This window comes from Lepidochelys kempii, chromosome 20, assembly GCF_965140285.1.
Source record: "Lepidochelys kempii isolate rLepKem1 chromosome 20, rLepKem1.hap1, whole genome shotgun sequence".
Taxonomy (NCBI): Eukaryota; Metazoa; Chordata; order Testudines; family Cheloniidae; genus Lepidochelys; species Lepidochelys kempii.
Window position 1 is genome coordinate 18447908 of NC_136399.1, and position 19522 is coordinate 18467429.

Consider the following 19522-nt stretch of genomic DNA (forward strand, 5'->3'; position numbering starts at 1 on the left):
CCACCTCTGACCCACGTTCCCAGCGTGCACTGCTCCTGCCCCTCAGCTGCTGTCCCAGCCTGCACCGCTCCACCTCTGACCCACGTTCCCAGCATGCACTGCTCCTGCCCCTCAGCTGCTGTCCCAGCCTGCACCGCTCCACCTCTGACCCACGTTCCCAGCATGCACTGATCCTGCCCCTCAGCTGCTGTCCCAGCCTGCACCGCTCCACCTCTGACCCACGTTCCCAGCATGCACTGCTCCTGCCCCTCAGCTGCTGTCCCAGCCTGCACCGCTCCACCTCTGACCCACGTTCCCAGCGTGCACTGCTCCTGCCCCTCAGCTGCTGTCCCAGCCTGCACCGCTCCACCTCTGACCCACGGTCCCAGCATGCACTGCTCCTGCCCCTCAGCTGCTGTCCCAGCCTGCACCGCTCCACCTCTGACCCACGGTCCCAGCATGCACTGCTCCTGCCCCTCAGCTGCTGTCCCAGCCTGCACCGCTCCACCTCTGACCCACGGTCCCAGCGTGCACTGCTCCTGCCCCTCAGCTGCTGTCCCAGCCTGCACCGCTCCACCTCTGACCCACGGTCCCAGCGTGCACTGCTCCTGCCCCTCAGCTGCTGTCCCAGCCTGCACCGCTCCACCTCTGACCCACGGTCCCAGCATACACTGCTCTACCATCCAGGCTGCGCTCCATCCCCTGCCACCACTGCTGTCCCAGCCTGCACCATGGCCCCTTAGCCGCACTCCCCCTATTCGCCCCGCCCTCCCAACACGGCCTGCTCCAATCCAAGCCCGACCCTGGGGGGCGCCAGCTAACCCCTGCGCCGAGTGCCGAGTGCTCAGGCCCCTCCCACTCCGCCCCTTCCGCGGGCGGGCTGACTTGAGCAGCCTCGCTGGGGTGCCGGAGGGGAGGGGGGTCGGAGCCTCGCTGTGGTGCCGGAGGGGAGGGGGGTCGGAGCCTCGCTGGGGTGCCGGAGGGGAGGGGGGTCGGAGCCTCGCTGGGGTGCCCGAGGGGAGGGGGGGTCGGAGCCTCGCTGGGGTGCCGGAGGGGAGGGGGTTGGAGCCTCGCTGTGGTGCCCAAGGCGGGGGTGGTGAGCGCCTCGCTGTGGTCTCACGGCGCGGGACGCGGGAGTTTCGCGGTGCCTGCTCCGGAGCTCCAGGAGCCGCCTTCACACTGAGACCATGCGCCGGTTCGGCGTAAAGTCTGCTGGGTAATGCCTCCCGCCAGGTTCGCCTCCCCTCCCCGGGGGCCGGTAACCTCTTCCCTCCCCCCGGCCAGGTAGCCCTTCCCCCTCCCCTCCTTCTCCCTCCCCCTCCCCCCGGCCGGGTAGCCCTTCCCCATCCCTCCCCCTCTCCCTTTCCCCGGCTGGGCCGGCGGGGTAGCAAACATATTTTCTGATGGGCAACCAAATCTGAGATTCAGGTTGTCTCTAGACTGTGCAGTCCTTTAAATTCTGTCTTATTTAGACTTATAATCTTGGGGGGAAGGATTTTTTTTAGATGACCGATGCATTCAAATTGTATGAATTGCAGTGAAGAAAGGAGAGAATCTAACTCTTTGCGTTTTTTGTTTGTTTGTTTGTTTTAACGAAAACATCAGGAACAAAGTTCTTCATACAGATCATGAGCCACAAGGTAGGTGTAAAAGTGTTGACCTCTCAGGCAGGTGTAGGGGCTCAGGATGGAGTATTACTTTAAGTGTGTATAAGAAAAGATAGCTGAGCTCCCCAAATACATGGCTTAATTTTTCTTGGGAACTGGTTCTTTGAATCCTCTTAAATGTATTGGGAAAAGAGGATGTTTCAGACAAAAATCTGTGGATTTTAGCATCTTGGAGGAAACCTTTTCTCTGTGGAGCACAAGAATACGTGGTTCCCGGTACCCTACATTATACGTGGGCCCCCAAGAATAAGCTTGTATCCTATGCATGTACAGCGTAGATATAAAGTCTACCACTTGCTGTAGTGCAGTTGATCTTTGACACTTAATAGCTGTGATGAATAAATTGAAATGACTTTAAAATTATTTCCAGTGCCTGGAAGTTGAAGCTAGAAAAACGCAGAATGGAAATAAGGTTTATTTTTAACAGTGAGGATAATTAACCATTGGAAAAATTACTAACTGTTGTAGATTCTCCATCAAATTTTAGAAAGACATCCAATTTTGATTTCAAAAAGATCTGCTCTCGGTCAAATGGGAATTAATTCATGGCAGTCTTATGCCTTGTGTTCTACAGAAGGTCAGCCTAGATCAGTAGTTTTCAACTTTTTTTCATTTGAGGACTCCTAAAAAATTTTGAATGGAGGTGCAGGACCCCTTTGGAAATCCTTGACATAATCTGTGGACCCCCAGGGGTCTGCAGGTGACAGGTTAAAAACCACTCCTAGATTATCATAATTGTCTCTTCTGGCCTTAGAAATCTGTGAAGCTCCTCATTTTTCGTCTGTAGGGTTGATATTTTTAGGAGGAGAGTGACACTCAGAGACTGGCTCAAAGAGTCCTCCAACAAAGCTTCAGTTCTTTCAGCAGCAGTAAAATGGATTTAGAAGGCAACTCTGGAAAGTGTTTCTTTGCTGGCTTCTAATATTCATGCAGGGAACTGGACTAGATGACTTCTCGAGGTCCCTTCCAGTCCTACAATTCTATATTTCTATTCATGTATCCTGCAAAGATACAGTGAGAGACAGCTTAGATCTTTGCAAGTATGAAAATATCTTAAACTTGGTTAAAGGAGGAAGTAGAGTAACTTTCCGCTATAGGCATTAAGTTTGGTGAATATATGCTTCTGTGTATTAGAGCAGCAGTTCACAACTTCTTTCATTCTGGGACCCAAAACCAGGTGCAGTGGTGGTCTTGCAATTCAAAACCACACAAACTTTAGAGGCAATAAAGGATAATGTGGGTCAATATCACAGCAAGAAACAATACCTAGGTTTTTCAAGGTGGGTGTGAGACTGGCTGGGTAATATGTAGTTGTTGGGTCCGGGACTGGGTGTTCTGAGACAAATGCTTCTAGGCAGTGTATTGGGTGCAGATACTCTACATCATGACCCAACCTTTGTGAACCAGGAAGGCTGGAGTGGGGGCATAAATGCAGCTATGTGTGATTTGTTTTATTTATTTAGTGTATGCAATCCGGCCAAGTCGCAGCGTTCTTATCACTGATGTTCAAGGCATGAAGACCACCAGGAAGTTGCCATTTTGCAGTCCTCCACAGTGTGCATCATGGTTTGTGGGTTCCCACATTGACCTAGTGGACTATGTCCCCCAGCTGCAGCATGTCTGTGGTCTGGAGAAATGGATGATCCAACTAGCAGATCAAATTTGCTTTGTGGGGTACAAACTGGTTATAAAGCTACAGTCATGTCTTGTGCAGCCAGGGCCTAAATCAATTTCCTGGGGATCATCCCAGTGAAGTGACTGTTCTTATTAAGGCCCTGTCCTTGCCATAATTCATAATTGACTTTATTACCAGTGGCTGGCTCCAAAATGCGTTTTGCTACAGACGCAACATGATTAATATCCTGTTAGTACTAGGGCTGTCAAGCAATTAAAAAATGTAATCGCGCACTTAAAAATAATAAAATACCATTTAAACATTTGTGGATGTTTTCTACATTTTCAAATATATTTATTTCAATTACAACACAGAATACAAAGTGTACAGTGCTCACTTATATTTCTTTTTTATGACAAATATTTATGCTCTACAAAAAAACCAAAGAAATAGTGTTTTTCACTTGACCTAATACAAGTAATATAGTGCAATCTCTTTATCATGAAAGTTGAACTCGCAAATATAGAATTATGTACAAAAAAAATTGCATTCTCAAACAAAACAATGTAAAACTTTAGAGCCTACAAGTACACTCAGTCTTACTTCTTGTTCAGCCAATTGCTAAGACAAACAAGTTTGTTTACATTTGCAGGAGATAATGTGTCCATGCTGATGAGTTCTGCTCAATAACGATCCAAAGCAGTGTGGCCCAACACATGTTCACTTTCATCATCTGAGTTAGATGCCACCAGCAGAAGTTTGCTTTTCTCTTTTGGTGGTTTAGATCTGTAGTTTCAACATTGGAGTATTGCTCTTTTAAGACTTCTGAAAGCATGCTCCACACCTCGTCCCTCTCAGATTTTGGAAGGTACTTCAGATTCTTAAACCTTGGGTCGAGTACTGGAGCTATCTTTAGAAATCTCAGATTGGTACCTTCTTTGTGTTTGGTCAGATCTGCAGGGAAAGTGTTCTTAAAATGAACAACCTGTGCTGGGTCATCATCCGCGACTGCTATAACAGGAAATCTGTGGCAGCGTGCGGTGAAACAGTGCAGGGGGCGCACCGCTCTCCCCCAAGGAGTTCAGTCACACATTATTTAACCCATTATTTTTTTTAACAAGTGTCATCCGCATGGAAGCACGTCCTCTGGAACAGTGGCCGAGGCAGGAAGGGGCATACGAATGTTCAGCATCTCTGGCATGTAAATACCTTGCAATGCCGGCTACAAAAGTGCCATACAAACGCCTGTTCTCACTTTCAAGTGACATTGTGAATAAGTAGTGGGCAGCATATCTCCCATAAATGTCAACAGACTTGTTTCTCTCCGTGATTGACTGAACAAGAAGTAGGAGTGAGTAGACTTGTAAGGTCTAAAGTTTTACATTGGTTTGTTTTTGGGTGCAGTTATGTAACAAAAAAATCTATATTTGTAAGTTGCACTTTCACGATAAAGAGATTGCACTTCAGTACTTGTATGAAGTGAACTGAAAAATGGGATTTCTTTTGTTTATCATTTTTACAGTGCAAATATTTGTAATAGAATAGAGTGAGCACTGTACATTTTGTATTCTGTGTTGTAATTGAAATCAATATATTTGAAAATGTAGAAAACATCTGAAAATGTTTAATACACACACACACAATAGAATACCAATTGAAATGTAACTGTGTGATTCATTTTTTTAATAATTTTTTTTTGAGTTAATCGCGTGAGTTAACTGTAATTAATCGACAGCCCTAATTAGTACCATGGTCAGGTAAGGGTGCTGCCCTCTCCATGGTGTTGGTTTGATGCATTGAGGACTTTTTTCCACCCTATAGTAGTTCATGGATGCACGGGCTTGGTGCTCTGGAACCATTGAATGAAGTTCAGGGCTTGTCTCCGCTTCCGCTTAAGTTGTTGTCACTTATGTCTGTCACGGATATGAAAAAGCCACCCCCCTGAGCTGTCCACACCAGCACTAAGTCAGTGGGAAACACTCTTGTTCTGTCATAGCTTCCACCTTTCACTGAGGTAGAGTAATTATGCTGACAGGAAAGTGCTCTCTGGTCTTCATAGTGCATTTACACTACTGCCCTACCTTAGCGCAGCTGCAGTGAGTCTGGTGAAGACTAGCCCCCAGACCAGGGGGGCCCCTCTTGCAGTGTGACTACCCCTTGGGGCACACTCGCACTAGGACAAGCCTCCTGGGCTTCAGCTCAGAGCATTCAGCATCCCTGTCGTACGCCATAAGCTCCCTGCAGTGAGCCACCTGAATAGGACACCTGGGGAAACCTTACATGCCCTCCAAAGGGGCCATGCACCCCCGACTTCAGCAGTCAGGAGTGACTTTCAGCCAGCGGTGTAAAACAGAAGGGTTTATTAGTCGTTTGGAACACAGCATAGAGCAGAATCTTGTTAGCACAGAAAGCAGGAAGTTACAGCAAAGTTCAACTTGAGGAGACCCAGAGCCATGGGTCTCTCCTCCTGAGTCCCAAACCAGGAGTCTGACCAGCCTCCAGCAGTCCACCTGCAGTCACACCCAGTTGCCCCTCCTCCATCTTGTATGCTGTTCCCCAGGCAAACCGGTCACCTGGCCTCCACCTCCCTTTGTTCTCCAATTCCTCCAACTGGCTCTTGCAGAGGATAGGGCCCGGCAATCAGTTGCCAGGATACAACTATTGTCTGGGCCCAGGGAGCTAGATGGCACTTGTACCTTCCCTCTCAGGGTATCTGCAAAGGTCACACACCCTTATCCCACCACCTAGATACTTGTGCAACACATAGGGGAAACTGAGGCGCGCACAGTATTCATGCAAACACTAGGACATTTTCCACTTCGTCACAAGTAGCCATTTGTCCTAAGTACCTGTGTCAGTCTTTCTCAATGGCCTGTCTCTCAGATCTCCCTGACACTGTTTAGAAAGGCTGCAAGCTTTGGATTCACCAAGGGCAAGTGATACCTGACCAACCTGATTGCCTTCCAGGATGAGAGAACTGGTTCTGTGGATATGGGGAAAGCAGTGCATGTGATATATCTTGACTTTAGCAAAACTTTTGATACGGTCTCCCACAGTATTGTTGCCAGCAAGTTAAAGTAGTGTGGATTGGATGAATGGACTATAAGGTGGATAGAAAGCTGGCTAGATTGTCGGGCTCAACGGGTAGTGATCAATGGCTCCATGTCTAGTTGGCAGCTGGTATCAAGCGGAGTGCCCCAGGGGTCAGTCCTGGGGCTGGTTTTGTTCAACATCTTTATTAATGGTCTGGATGATGGGATTAATTGCACCCTCAGCAAGTTTGCAGATGACACTAAACTGGGAGGAGAAGTAGATACGCTGGAAGGTAGGGAAGGGTCCAGAGTGACCTAGACAAATTGGAGGATTGGGCCAAAAGAAATCTGATAAGGTTCAACAAGGACAAGTGCAGAGTTCTGCACTTAGGAAGGAAGGAAGGAAATCCCATGCACTGCTACAGTGCATGGGAAGGACCTGAGGATTACAGTGGATGAGAAGCTGGATAGGAGTCAGCAGTGTGCCCTTGTTGCCAAGAAGGCCAATGGTATATTGGGCTGTATTAGTAGGAGCATTGCCAGCAGATCTAGAGAAGTGGTTATTCCCCTCCATTTGGCACTGGTGAGGCCACACCTGGAGTGTTGCGTCCAGTTTTGGTCCCCCACTACAGAAGGGATGTGGACAAATTGGAGGGAGTCCAGCGGAGGGCAACAAAAATTATTAAGGAGCTGGGGCACATGACTTACAAGGAGAGGCTGGGGGAACTGGGGTTATTTAGTCTGCAGAAGTGAAGAGTGAGGGGGAATTTGATAGCAGCCTTTAACTACCTGAAGGGGGGTTCCAAAGAGGATAGAGCAAGGCTGTTTCAGTGGTGGCAGATGACAGAACAAGAAGCAATGGTCTCAAGTTGCAGTTGGGGGAGGTCTAGGTTGGATATTAGGAAACACTATTTCACTAGGAGGGTGGTGAAACACTGGAATGGGTTACCTAGGGAGATGGTGGAAACTCCATCCTTAGAGGTTTTTAAGACCCGGCTTGACAAAGCCTTGGCTTGGATGATTTAGTTGGTGTTGGTGTTGCTTTGAGCAGGGGGTTGGACTAGATGACCTCCTGAGGTCCCTTCCAACCCTGATATTCTATGATTCTCAGCTGGTCCCTGGTATCAAAAAGGTTGAAAAACACTGATTTATGTAATCAATCTGGCCCATCCTCCTTACTTCCAGCTATCTAGAAAACCTCCCACTGTCCGTTGGTCCATGTTCCTTTCTGTGCATGCCCTCTGTACACTGATAAAAACGTGTATAAATAGCATGGAAGGTGTGAGGGGAGACACATTTGTGATGGCAAGAAAGCTGCTGCACGGACACAAACTGAATCCTGAAGAAGAGGTCTATGAATGCTTGAAAGCTTGTGTGTCTCACTATCAGAAGTTGGTCCTCCCCTACCTTGTCCCTTCTGTGTAACTGTTAAGTGATTAAGGTGATTCGTGCCTGTCTCTGGGTCATAGTATGGACTAGGAGGGAACGCTTTCAAAAAGTGCCTGTGACTTAGCCCCTCACTATGTTCAGTGAGTGTTGGGCTCTTAAGCACCTGCCAACCTCTGCACTTTACAGGGCCAAGTGCACTGTACTGCAAATTGCATTCCTTAACTCCAGACATGTTTGTTTGAGTTTGATTTTTTTCTTAATCCAGCAGAGATGGCCTTGGAGTCTGAAGGTAAATGCAAAAGGATTTACTTCAGAATGCCGTGCTTCTGCCAATCCTTAGCATGTCACTGCTGTACAACTAACTAATTTGGTAGCTTCAAGGGTTTTTATAGTAATGTTTATTTCCAGCTCACTGTTCTGCATAAGTATAGTAATTCATATGTACTGGCCACTCTGCACTACTGATTGCGCTTTCATAGAATATCAGGGTTGGAAGGGACCTCAGGAGGTCATCTAGTCCAACCCCCTGCTCAAAGCAGGACCAATCCCCAATTTTTGCCCCAGATCCCTAAATGGCCCCCTCAAGGATTGAACTCACAACCCTGGGTTTAGCAGGCCAGTGCTCAAACCACTGAGCTATCCCTCCTCAATTTTTAATTTAATATTCCACTCACCCAAAATCCGAAGTGAATTTGGTTGGGTACACACAGTGAGTGCCAACTTAGCAGTTTTGCATTTTTGTCTCGGCTATTAAAAATTGATGGCTTAACCCCGTTAGAGGGCAGCTCCAGTAGCTAGTATGTTTCCACTCTTGTTAATTGTGTTGATGATGAACTTAGATCTTGTTTTACAGAATGTTTTCTTTTGTCTTTTTATTCCTTCTCTTCCAGTTGATGCTTTGGATCCAGAGAGGTTAATACAATGTCCCTATGATAAATATCATCAAATCAGGGCCTGTCGGTTTCCCTATCATCTTATAAAGTGCAGGAAGGTAGGATGGGATGTTAAGGTCTCTAATGCACTTGGGAAATCATATTTTTGTAAATGCTAATGCATGGTGAGCTCAGTACGCTGTGCTGCCTTTTGCTAGAAGGATGCATTCACTTGCTATTAGGCTGGAAGAAGCCGTCTTTATTTCATATTTATATCGCTCATCCATTTACCACTTCGTAAAAGCATCCCGTTCATATTTAGTAATGCCCTTCAGATCAGTGCATTTACCCTGAAGAAAGGCGAAACAGGTTCTTCAGAATACCTAGCTCAGTGATGGGATCCTATTCTCTTCCAACAGTTCACTCATGGGACCAGGGTATTTACTTCCCAATACAGGCCATGGAGCAAATGCAGCCAGTGTTATACGGATGCCTTCTGGCTGGCCAAAGCAGAAGCGATCTGATGTTGCAGTTAAATCTTTACTTTGCAATCAGAGCAGGAGAGCTGCTAAGCCATCTTTTTTTTATATTGCTAATAACTCTATTCAGTGTACATCTGTCTGCAAGTCCCTCTTCTCAGTCTTCTATCCTGGGCGAGAATGCTGTATATTTAAGAGGAGAATCTGCTCCTTTCTTTTGTCCTCTCAGTCTAGTATCTTATTTTAAGCTCTCCAGTGCTAGTGTATATTAGTTGTACAGGTATAAGCACACTTATGTCGGTATAACTGCATCCACGTGTTAAGATGATGTCCTGGTATGATTGTATTGGTTAGGAATCACACCCCTAGCCAACATCGCTATAGTGATAGAAAAGCCATGCAGAGCAAGCCTGAGCAGTGGGTTCGTCCTCTTTGTATTCTTGCTCTTTTCTAAGGGTAAAGGCTCTTCATTAAGTGGGGGACAGTAGTGCTCTTCTATGTCCACACTAGTTTACCTGTACTGGCAAAATGCTCCCAATATAGACGTGGCCTCAGCTGGAACATTGAGTAACTTCCCTCCTGTTTCAGAAGGGTTAAATTAACTGCAAAGACTTAAGCTCTAGCGCAGGCAGAGACTTATCATAGAATATCGGGGTTGGAAGGGACCTCAGGAGGTCATTTAGTCCAACCCCCTGCTCAAAGCAGGACCAATCCCCAACTAAATCATCCCAGCCAGGGCTTTGTCAAGCCTGACCTTAAAAACCTCTAAGGAAGGAGATTCCACCACCTCCCTAGGTAACCCAGTCCAGGGCTTCACCACCCTCCTAGTGACAAAGTTTTTCCTAATATCCAACCTAAACCTCCCCCACTGCAACTTGAGACCATTACTCCTCGTTCTGTCATCTGGTACCACTGAGAACAGTCTAGATCCATCCTCTTTGGAACCCCCTTTCAGGTAGTTGAAAGCAGCTATCAAATCCCCCCCCTCTTCCTTCTCTTCCACAGACTAAACAATCCCTGTTCCCTCAGTTTCTCCTCATAAGTCATGTGTTCCAGTCCCCTCATCATTCTTGTTGCCCTCCGCTGGACGTTTTCCAATTTTTTCACATCCTTCTTGTAGAGTGGGGCCCAAAACTGGACACAGTACTCCAGATGAGGCCTCACCAATGTCGAGTAGAGGGGAACGAACACGTCCCTAGCTCTGCTGGCAATGCCCCTACTTACAAATCCCAAAATGCCATTGGCCTTCTTGGCAACAAGGGCACACTGTTGACTCATATCCAGCTTCTTGTCCACTGTCACCCCTAGGTCCTTTTCTGCAGAACTGCTGCCGAGCCATTCGGTCCCTAGTCTGGGGACTAGGTGCATGGGATTCTTCTGTCCTAAGTGCAGGACTCTGCACTTGTCCTTGTTGAACCTCATCAGATTTCTTTTGGCCCAATGCTCCAACTTGTCTAGGTCCCTCTGTATCCTATCCCTGCCCTCCAGCGTATCTACCACTCCTCCCAGTTTAGTGTCATCTGTAAACTTTCTGAGTGTGCAATCCACACCATCCTCCAGATCATTAATGAAGATACTGAACAAAACCAGCCCCAGGACCAACCCTTGGGGCACTCCACTTGATACTGGCTGCCAACTAGACATAGAGTCATTGATCGCTACCCGTTGAGCCCGACAATCTAACCAGCTTTCTATCCACCTTATAGTTCATTCATCCAGCCCATACTTCTTTAACTTGCTGGCAAGAATACTGTGGGAGACCATGTCAAAAGCTTTGCTAAAGACAAGGAATAACACGTCCACTGCTTTCCCTTCATCCACAGAACCAGTTATCTCGTCATAGAAGGCAATTAGATTAGTCAGGCATGACTTGCCCTTGGTGAATCCATGCTGACTGTTCCTGATCACTTTCCTCTCCTCTAAGTGCTTCAGAATTGATTCCTTGAGGACCTGCTCCATGATTTTTCCAGGGACTGAGGTGAGGCTGACTGGCCTGTAGTTCCCAGGATCCTCCTTCTTCCCTTTTTTAAAGATGGGCACTACATTAGCCTTTTTCCAGTCATCTGGGGCCTCCCCCGATCGCCATGAGTTTTCAAAGAGAATGGCCAATGGCTCTGCAGTCATATCCGCCAACTCCTTCAGCATTCTCGGATGCAGCATATCCAGCCCCATGGACTTGTGCTCGCCCAGCTTTTCTAAATAGTCCCGAACCACTTCTTTCTCCACAGAGGGCTGGTCACCTCCTCCACATGCTGTGCTGCCCAGTGCAGTAGTCTGGGAGCTGACCTTGTTCGTGAAGACAGAGGCAAAAAAAGTACATTAGCTTTTTCCACATCCTCTGTCACTAGGTTGCCTCCATCAATCACACTTTCCTGGATTTTCTTCTTGTTCTCTAGTTTGTCTCTTACTTAATTTAAAAATAAAGTGGCTGAATTATTTAGGGTTTCAAAGCACTTACTCCCCATGTAGGGTTTTTAGGGCAATTTCATCTGTGCACTGAACCATGCCAGTGATGACACTGCAACAGTTTCACTGTGCTTCTTCTGGGGCTGATCTTCAATCAGATAAATGCAGGGCGTAGTTTAAATGTGAAAATAAACAAACATAGGCTGTATCATAAAGGATGCATATGCTTTGCTGTTTTTCCACTGCTTTTGTGCTCAGGACCTGAACTAAGTTTGACTTTCCTTGTTTTAATTTTTTCAACCTATTTCAGGATGCAGATTGCACAAACCCTTCACTAGTGATTAGAAAACACAAGGGTTTGGATGAATTCAGTGAGATAGCACATGCTTTTTCTGTTTCTCTAGAACCACCCTGAAATTGCAAAGCAGCTAGCCACATGCCCCTTTAATGCCCGCCATCAGGTTCCCAGAGCTGAGATCAGCCGTCATATATCAAGCTGTGATGACAAAAGCTTCATTGAGGAGCACATTGGTGAGAAAATATTAGACTCCTTCGGCTCTGTAAACTCACTTTGGGAACTCTTGGGCTAACGGAGTTCTAACGTAACTTCTGCTGTTAATGTTAGATTGTTTTAATGCTCTATTATTCCATAAGCAACCCTTTACCTGTAAAAAGAAAAGGAGTACTTGTGGCACCTTAGAGACTAACCAATTTATTTGAGCATGAGCTTTCGTGAGCTGTAGCTCACGAAAGCTCATGCTCAAATAAATTGGTTAGTCTCTATGGTGCCACAAGTACTCCTTTTCTTTTTGCGAATACAGACTAACACGGCTGTTACTCTGAAACCTTTAGCTGTAGTGCTTCATGATCCTGAAGCAGCAGGAGTCCTTGAAGGCTTGAGTTTCATTCATTCTGTGTCCATGCAAATTCTCCTAAGCATCTGAGAGGCAACTGGCTTGTATTACATGTGTTATCTGCCAGAGATTTTAGCATTAAAATGGGAACTGTGCATTATGCCATAAACTGTGTGTGTTGAATGAGATCTAGTTGGGAATCTGGATGGCTTAGAGAGGAAAGATAGTGGCCATGAGAGGGGTGGGTCTCCAGTGCAGATCTGATCTGATAGTGACCAAAAATCTTTATAGCCTGTCTAGTGGCATATGTGAAATAAATTGGTCTCAGTCCAGTTCTTAATGGACAAGTGTCTAGATCATAACAATCCTCACTTCTGTTACATCCTTCTTGACTATCTTAGCAGAAAAGCCATGACTGAGCCAGGGAGGCTAAATAACTTTCCCAACAGGAGTTGGGTTCCTCCAGTTCAGAGTGGGGCAAGTTGGGGAGGGGACTATGGAGAAGCTTCCCTACCACTGCCCATGCTGTCTGCTCTGTGATGAGGAGTTCACTATCCAGGTCTGTCAGCCCAGCACCTAAATCACTTGGTTATGTGGGTCATGTTCCAGTTCTTCCCCCCACTGATATATCTATATGGCTATCACTACACTGGAAAACGTACCTATTCTCTGGCAAATGTAGAGTTGTACTGAAGATAGCAATGATGTGCGTGTTAATGTAGACAGGGCTTAGAGCATGACAGTAGTGAAAAAACCCTGAGAAGATTTTTGTGACATGACAGTAGAAACACACCTGAACCCTCTCCCAATTCGTATGTTGGAGCAGCTGCACCATTGCTGAAAAATGTGTGCAGAATTGTTTAGCTTTAGAAAAGGCCTAAAACAGGCATTGGCAAATGGGGGCCACATCCACCCTGCCAGATCATTTGATTTGGCTTGCCAAACATTCGGTGTTGTACAAACCTTTCTGAGTTAGACAATATATAGCCTCTTAAGGTATGGCCCACCAAAGGGTTCTCATGGATTTTGTATCCCTTTGCTACCTTCAAGATGCCCATCCCTGGCCTCAAGAGTTTTGCTCCTAAGACTAGGGGAGTACCTGATCAGCTTCCAGTGTATGCTGCTCCTCTCCAAGGCCTAGAGCTATTCTACAGCCAGGTCAAAAAATGATTAATGTACCTAAAATAGGATTTTATTTTATCCAAAAAGATTTTCTCACTAAGACTCTTCTTTGCTTTAAGTGAGTCAGTCAAATAACTGCCAGGGAGAGAAGATGAACATTGTCAGCATGTGGCAGCCACCCCCATGTGACGAAGATTGGGATAGAGGTAAGGACGTAGGTTGATGACACGGGCTGTCAGCGCCTGCTATTCCCTTCTTCTTGTCCCCAAAGAAGTCACATGGACTAGGAGAGAGAGGTCCCATAGATTCTTCTGCACAGATCATGTGTTGGGACACCCAATTATACTGTCTCTGAACAAATGAAGTTCTCCTGCTTCACAGGCTCTTCCACATGCCTTCTATTCTCTACAAAACTTCTGTTGTTTTCCATATAGTCTGTTGCACCATCTGTGCTTTGATGAAAATGGAAATTGATGATAACCTTTACACTTTATATTTCTCAGTTAAATGTCTGCTTTGCTGTCACTTATGCCAAGCCTTAAAAAATTCTCATTCCGTTTTGTAAACCTAGCAGCGTCTCTGCCATATTTCTTATTTGATGTTGCTATGACGCTTGCAGAAGTTACTCGGTACTGAGCCACAATGATGTCTATTTCCTTTTGGCAGATCTACAGGAGCAATCAAATTCTGCTTTCGTTTGGGGCACGTTCAGTAGTGGCGTAAACAGGTAGCAAAAGGTGTATTTCTTGTGACAGTGCTTTCCATAAAAGATGTGCTTTCAAACTACTTTGAACTCATGCTGCTGTGTTGTTGGGAAGATGCAATTTACTTTATGAATTCTATTTTTGGGGTGATGGTGGGGGCGTTCCCACTGGCATGACTCAACATTCCTGTGCCCCTGGGTCAATGTTTCCTGTCTCCTTTTAGTGGCAGATCCATAGGAGAGTATAAGAACATACTGTTGCTACCAGATAATGGTTACTCCTCTAGTTCTACTGTAGTACTATTAGTGCGGATGGTCCTGGGTTCAATCCCCACTGGTTCTGTATTTGTTGGGGGGGTTATTAAACACTAAACTGTTCTGCTGGGCTTGATAGAAATGCAGACTGATGTCAGCTGTTAAGCAATTTAGGCTTAAACTTCTGACAGCTAATCTAATCTCTCATGACCTGAGTCAGAAATAATCATTTTGTTGTTTGTGTAATCACAATGCAGGATTGGAAAATGAAGCATAATGTGTCTGGTCATTATCTCTGTCTCACCCCTGAACACCCAAATCATTGTACTGTGCCTTACCTCTCTAATCAGAGGTCATCAACATATGAACTTCTACAGCCTGTAACAGTGACATAGAATTGTAGGACTGAAGGGACCTCAAAGTCCTCTAGTCCAGTCCCATGCACTCATGGCAGGACTAAGTATTATCTAGACCAGTGGTTTTCAAACTGCGGGTCGTGACCCAGAACTGGGTTGCGGAATGAAAGGCACTGGGCCGCGGCGGCTCTCGTCAGCACTGCTGACCGGGCTGTTAAAAGTCCCGTCGGTGGTGCTGCCCAGCTAAGGCAGGCTAGTCCCTAGCTGTTCCGACACTGCACTGTGCCCTGGCAGCGGCCAGCAGCAGGTCCAGCTCCTAGGTGGGGGGTGAGCCCCAGGGCTCCATGCGCTGCCCCCGCCCCGAGCACCGGCTCTGCACTCCCATTGGCCAGTTCCCGGCCAGTGGGAGCTGGGTGGGGCAATGCCTGTGGGCGAGAGCCATGCGGAGCTGCTTGCACCCCTGCGCCTAGGAGCCGGACATGGTGCTGGCCGCTTCCGGGGTGCAGCGTTGTCCGCAGTGCCAGGAAAGGCAGGAAGCCTGCCTCTGCACCCCAGCTGCACCGCTGACCAGGAGCCTCCCTAAGTAACACCACACCCCTGTCCCAGCTCTGAACCCCCCAAACCCAGAGCCCGCTCCTGCAGCCCCAGCCCAGAGCCCTGACCCCCTCCCACACTCTGAGCCCCTCATTTCTGGCCGCAGCCCACACCCCAGACTCCTCATCCCCAGCTCCTTTGGATCGCGGGCATCAACAGTTTTTTTCAACTGGGTCACCAGAAAAAGAGTTTGAAAACCACTGATCTAGACCATCCCTCACAGATGTCTGTCTAACCTACTCTTAAAAATCTCCAGTGATGGAGATTCTGCAACCTCCCTAAGCAATTTATTCCAGTGCTCAACCACTTGGACAAAAGGAAAAACTTCCTGTCAAACCTAAACCGCCCTTGCTGAAATTTAAGCCCATTGTTTCTTGTCCTATTCTCAGTGGTTAAAGAGAACAGTTTTTCTCCCTTTTCCTTGTAGCAACCTTTTATCTACTTGAAAACCGTTATGTCCCTCCTCAGTCTTCTCTTCTCCAGGCTAAACAAACCCAATTTTTTTCAATCTTCCCCCATAGGTCATGTTTTTTAGACCTTTAATCAGTTTTGTTGCTCTTCTCTGAACTTCCTTCAATTTGTCCACATCTTTCCTGAAATGTGGCACCAATCATTGGACACAATACTCCAGATGACATTTAATCAGCATGGACTAGAGCAGTAGAATTACTTCTCGCGTCTTGCTTACAACACTCCTGCTAATGCATCTCAGAATGATGTTGACTCCTATTTAGCTTGTGATCCAGTATGACCCTCAGATCCTTTTCTTCAGTACTCCGTCCTAGGCAGTCATTTCCCATTTTGTATGTGTGCAACTGATAGTGGAGTACTCTGAATTTGTTCTTATTGAATTTCATCCTGTGACGGCTTCCCCAGGGGTGCCACCTGGGACTGGGGTTCCACTGAGCCCACTGACTCACCAGCCTGGGCTCCCTCTCAGCACTGTGCTGCTGTGACAGGCTATAGACTGCTCCTGGACCTACACTCCCAGCAGCATTCACACAGGCAGGGACACACCCAGCTGCAGTTTCATGCAGGCTTTGGACAGCCACTGCATGATCCAGCAATAGAGAGGCTACAGCCAAAATAACCCCCAGTCTGGGACCCCAGAGCTGTACCATCCCGCCCTGATCAAAACCCCAATCAGTATGAATTTATTACCCAGTTCGCCATTCCCTCAGTGTGGAGAGGACAATGCATACTTGTGTTAACCAGGCTGAGATTTCCCCCCAGACACTTTGGTCACAGGCATACCAGTTTAGATAAAGCAAAAAGGTTTAACTACAAAAGAGAGATTATAAGTGATAGAAAACAGACCAAAGCAGATTACCTAGTAAATAAACAGAACTGCAAACTGTAAGCCGAAAATACTAGAAAGATTGGATATGAATTAACAAATTCTCACCCTGGTTGATGATACAGTCAGGCTTGCAGATTCTTAAGGGACAAGCTGCATTTGTTTTGCAGCTTGGGATCTCCTACCCTAAGCTTCTAAGACTTTTTCTTTTAGAGCTTCTCTCTGTTGAGTTGTGGGGAAGTGAAGAACAACCAACAATGTCACTCCTTGCCTTATATAGCTTTTTCATATGGCAGGAGCTCTGTTTCAAACTTCAGAGTAACAGCCGTGTTAGTCTGTATTCGCAAAAAGAAAAGGAGTACTTGTGGCACCTTTAGAGACTAACCAATTTATTTGAGCATGGGCTTTTGTGAGCTACAGCTCACTTCATCGGATGCATACCATGGAAACTGCAGCAGACTTTATATACACACAGAGAATATGAAACAATACCTCCTCCCACCCCACTGTCCTGCTGGTAATAGCTTATCTAAAGTGATCATCAGGTTGGGCCATTTCCTAGCATGAGCTTTCGTGAGCTACAGCTCACTTCATCGGATGTGTGGGGGGGTGGAGGGTGAGAAAACCTGGATTTGTGCTGGAAATGGCCCAACCTGATGATCACTTTAGATAAGCTATTACCAGCAGGACAGTGGGGTGGGAGGAGGTATTGTTTCATATTAGAATCATAGAATCATAGAATATCAGGGTTGGAAGGGACCCCAGAAGGTCATCTAGTCCAACCCCCTGCTCGAAGCAGGACCAATTCCCAGTTAAATCATCCCAGCCAGGGCTTTGTCAAGCCTGACCTTAAAAACCTCTAAGGAAGGAGATTCTACCACCTCCCTAAGTAACACATTCCAGTGTTTCACCACCCTCTTAGTGAAAAAGTTTTTCCTAATATCCAATCTAAACCTCCCCCACTGCAACTTGAGACCATTACTCCTCGTTCTGTCATCTGCTACCATTGAGAACAGTCTAGAGCCATTATATTCTCTGTGTGTATATAAAGTCTACTGCAGTTTCCACGGTATGCATCCGATGAAGTGAGCTGTAGCTCACGAAAGCTCATGCTCAAATAAATTGGTTAGTCTCTAAGGTGCCACAAGTACTCCTTTTCTGTTTCAAACTTGGTTCCCAGACCAGTTTGTGGAAAAATTCAGGTACCCCAAATGGAGTCCAGAAGCATGGTCTGGTCACATGCCCTTGCAGAGTCATAGCAGCCATAACTTACAGACTGGCCTTCCACAGGAAGGCTAAGCTATTCCACAGCCCATTGTCTTTGTTGATGAGCCATTAGCACTGTTTGGCTTCTTCATTGTTGAACCTGAAAGGCTGGCTGTGGGTGTTTTCCAGAGTAAGCCCCTTTGAAATACAGATACCTAGTCAATATTCATAACTTCAGATACAAAAATGATACATGCATACAAATAGGATAATCATATTCAGCAAATCATAATTTTTCCAATGACACCTTACATGACGAACTTGTACAAAACATCATAATTATGCCATAATCATCCTAATAATAATACTATGATGACTATGGAGTGTTGCACATCCTATTTACTTCAGACCATTTCTCCAGTTTGTCCAGATCATTTTGAATTTTAATCCGGTCCCCCAAAGTACTTGTAACCCTTGCAGCTTGGTATTGTCTGCAAACTTTATAAATGTGCTCTCTATGCCATTATCTAAATTGCTGATGAAGATACTGAACAGAACTGGACCCAGAACTGATCCCTGTGGGACCCCACTCAGTATGCCCTTCCAGCTTGACTGTGAGCCACCTACTCTCTGGGAACGATTTTCCAAACAGTTATTCACCCACCTTGGAGGAGCTCCATCTAGGTTGTATTTCCCTAGTTTGTTTATGAGGAGGTCATGCGAGACCATATCAAAAGCCTTATTAAACTTAAGATACACCACATCTACCATTACCCTCCCCCATCCACAAGGCTTGTTACACTGTCAAAGAAAGCTATTAGGTTGGTTTTGCCACGATTTGTTCTTGACAAATCCATGCTGACTGTTCCTTATCGCCTTATTATTTTCTAGGATTCAGCAATTTGATTGCTTAATTATTTGCTCCATTATCTTCTCGGGTACTGATGTTAAGCTGACTGGTCTGTAATTCCTCAGGTTGTCCTTATTCCCCTTTTTATAGATTTGGCGCTATATTTGCCTCTTTTCTAGTCCTCTGGAATCTCCTGTCTTCCATGTCTTTTCAAAGATAATTGCTTATGGCTCAGATATCTCCTCAGTCAGCACCTTGAATATTTTAGGATGTATTTCATCAGGCCCTGCTGACTTGAAGACATCTAACTTGTCTAAGTAATTTTTAACTTTTTCTTTCCCTATTTTAGCCTCTGATCCTATCTCATTTTCACTGGCATTCACTGTTAGACGTCTGCATGAAGTCTGCATGTATAGAGATGACTAGGGCATGTGTGCTGAGATGCCATTTACAGTTGAGGGCAGTGCAATACTGATAATCAAGCTTTAACTCTGGTTTTTCTTGCTGTCTTTGGCTTATTTCTTTCTTGTCTGGATGACTGATTCTGGGGATTTTAGTCAAAGTAGATGGCATCAACATGTTGTACACTTTTCTCTAGCCTTTGTGAGGAGAAGTAACTGTTCTGATTGCATGAAGGTTTGTTTAAATTAACATACTCTGTTGTCTTCAGTTTTAGAAGAATACTTGAATATTTATAGTAAAAGGTACTTGGCTAAAAGAAGTACACATGTGTAGGATAATTCGTATTTGATCTCTTTCAGCCCTGGGTCCAGCGTAGTAATGGAACAAAAGAGTAACCTAATGTCAGGCATGAGAGCACCCAAGTCCTTGCCGTATAGCCTATCC

At 46.0% G+C, this 19522-nt stretch overlaps 1 protein-coding gene across 1 annotated transcript; it reads left to right on the forward strand.

Annotated features, from left to right (window-relative positions):
- Nucleotides 1–1589: 1589 nt before the first annotated feature.
- LOC144929608 (gametocyte-specific factor 1-like) lies at nucleotides 1590–19516 on the forward strand (the record flags this gene model as incomplete). The annotated part of the gene is made up of 5 exons (XM_078849682.1): nucleotides 1590–1619; nucleotides 11844–11970; nucleotides 13535–13621; nucleotides 14082–14142; nucleotides 19438–19516. Coding segments are annotated over exons 1-5 (366 nt in total), but the record flags the coding sequence as incomplete, so codon positions are not given.
- Between the last annotated feature and the right edge of the window lie 6 nt (nucleotides 19517–19522).